This window comes from Cornus florida, unplaced genomic scaffold (genome assembly GCF_030987335.1).
Source record: "Cornus florida cultivar Cherokee Brave unplaced genomic scaffold, ASM3098733v1 CherokeeBrave_3.0.0_Hap2_Chr11, whole genome shotgun sequence".
Classification (NCBI taxonomy): Eukaryota; Viridiplantae; Streptophyta; class Magnoliopsida; order Cornales; family Cornaceae; genus Cornus; species Cornus florida.
The window spans coordinates 65795928-65797905 of record NW_026775581.1 but is presented as its reverse complement, the minus strand read 5'-3'; the positions used below and the strand labels follow the sequence as shown (position 1 = coordinate 65797905).

Sequence of the window (1978 nt, the reverse complement as noted above, 5' to 3'; positions counted from 1 at the left end):
TCAATTGAGGTAGATGTTTATTCATGTTCTCTCAATAATATGGATTCTGGGATAAATTGATAATTTCATATACTGTTATATCACCAATTACTAGATTATGGTTGCGTAGTTTAAAAATCAGCATATGAAATTATATAATTTTTGTATGTTTTTTATGGAACAATTGAATGTCTAGTTTAATATTTTTATTCTAAATTGTTGGATTTATGGATCAGTTGATATTTACATGCATGGTCTGTATTATCAACTACTGGATGGATGAAATGTATGCACCGGTATGGGACGGGGGCATACAAGGGGGATTAGCTCAAAAACCGCTAAGTCCTACCTATTCTGGGATTAAGGAAATGGATTGACTAAAGGTGAAATCCTATGGATTTGTAGTGTCAAGGGATTCTGGATGGATTTTAGATATATTTTTATGGTACCTCGATATGAGCTTGAGTCTCAGGATCGACGGTTAGGGAGCGTATATGCATTGGGATGCATAGCTGGCTATGATGGTTGGAGGTGTACCCTGTTAGGCTTAGGTACACATGCCCACTTTGTGTGCGTTTTGCATGTTGCCTCTATTCAGGTTGAGACCGGCCTGTAGTCCAGTGAGAGTCCTTTAGTGTGATTATATATATATACATACAGACTATTAGCTAATGTTGAGTTGGTTAGAATGTACATGCGTATCGAGTCTCTGCTTGGATTGTAGTAGGATAGAACTTGTTCGTGGGCCTGACCCACTCCTATTTTTCAGGTGTACATCAGTTCCAGGCTTGAGCTTGTTCGTGCTGTGCAGAGACGATCTTCCATTCTACCGACGATGTAGGATTTCTTTCCAGATCTTGGATTTGGGTTTATTTTTCTTTTTACTTTCTTTTAATGTGAGATTTTTATTAGGGGTCCACTAGAGATGGATTCCCGAGTTGTTCAAATTATGGATATTTGGTTTATCAAATTTAAGTATTTAATTATTTAAGGATTATCTTTTAGTTTCTTTTCAGCTTTAAACTTTCATTTCTTAATTCATTTTGTATTCTGTGTTCGCTATAACATATTAATTGTTTGATACTCCCTCGGGTTTGGGCCTGGGCCTGATCAACCCGTGTCTCAGATCCGAGGGGTATCACAAAATTCCTTCACCTTCTCTTGACTGTGACGGCTCAGATCTATTTCTTTTGTATTGTTCCTTTCTTTCTTGCAATTCTTTCACATCCCTTTCGGCAATCATGGCTTTATTCACAAGTCTGTTATAATCTGTTTCCTCAAACACTGAAACTCTAGACTTAATAGCCGTCTCTAACCCATCTTGGAATTTTGTGCATTTATCTTCTTCATTCTGTACAAACTTGGGTGCGAACCTCGATAAAGCTGTAAACTTAACTTCATAATCAACCACAGACATTCTATTTTGTTTAAGGAGAATAAACTCCCGTTCCTTCTCTTTTCTGTAAATTGGAGGGAAATATTTCTCATAAAAAGCTTTAACAAATGGATCCCATAATATCACCTCTTTCTCTCCTGGAATGAGCAATAAATGTTTTGTCGTGTCCCACCAATAACTAGTTTCATTTTTGAACATAAATGTAGCTAAGTTTACCTTCTGGTCTTCTGCTGCACCCATCACTACAAATATCGATTCCATTCTTCTTACCCACCCCTCTGCTTCTTCTGGTTTAGTAGTACCTGCAAATTCTGGGGGTATTAACTTGATAAACCTCTCATAATCTGAGCTTTTCTTTCTTTTCTGTTGTCTTCCAGCCTTTCTTGTATCATCATTTGACTTGCCATAAATTGTTTGTTTTGTTCTGCCAAGTCTGTTATCGCCTTCTCCATTTTCTGCATACCGGTCAAGTACTCATGTTCTCTTCTCATACCACCCTGAATAGGTTGTTCCACTTCAGCCTCAACAGGAACATAAGAGGCTTCTTCCTCGATTCTATGATAACCACTTCCTCATTCCATTACTTTTTATCTGCAATGAATT

The 1978-nt window shown here is 37.4% G+C and overlaps 1 protein-coding gene across 1 annotated transcript; it reads right to left on the bottom strand.

The window, feature by feature from the left end:
* Positions 1-1117: 1117 nt before the first annotated feature.
* On the bottom strand, positions 1118-1615 carry LOC132281219 (uncharacterized). Its single transcript, XM_059782942.1, has one exon. It carries the CDS (start codon positions 1613-1615, stop codon positions 1118-1120), a length of 498 nt encoding a protein of 165 aa, XP_059638925.1.
* Between the last annotated feature and the right edge of the window lie 363 nt (positions 1616-1978).

Bases quoted from the DNA above. Each gene is read 5' to 3' on its own strand.
- LOC132281219 (XM_059782942.1), bottom strand. From the start codon at position 1,615: ATGGGTGCAGCAGAAGACCAGAAGGTAAACTTAGCTACATTTATGTTC.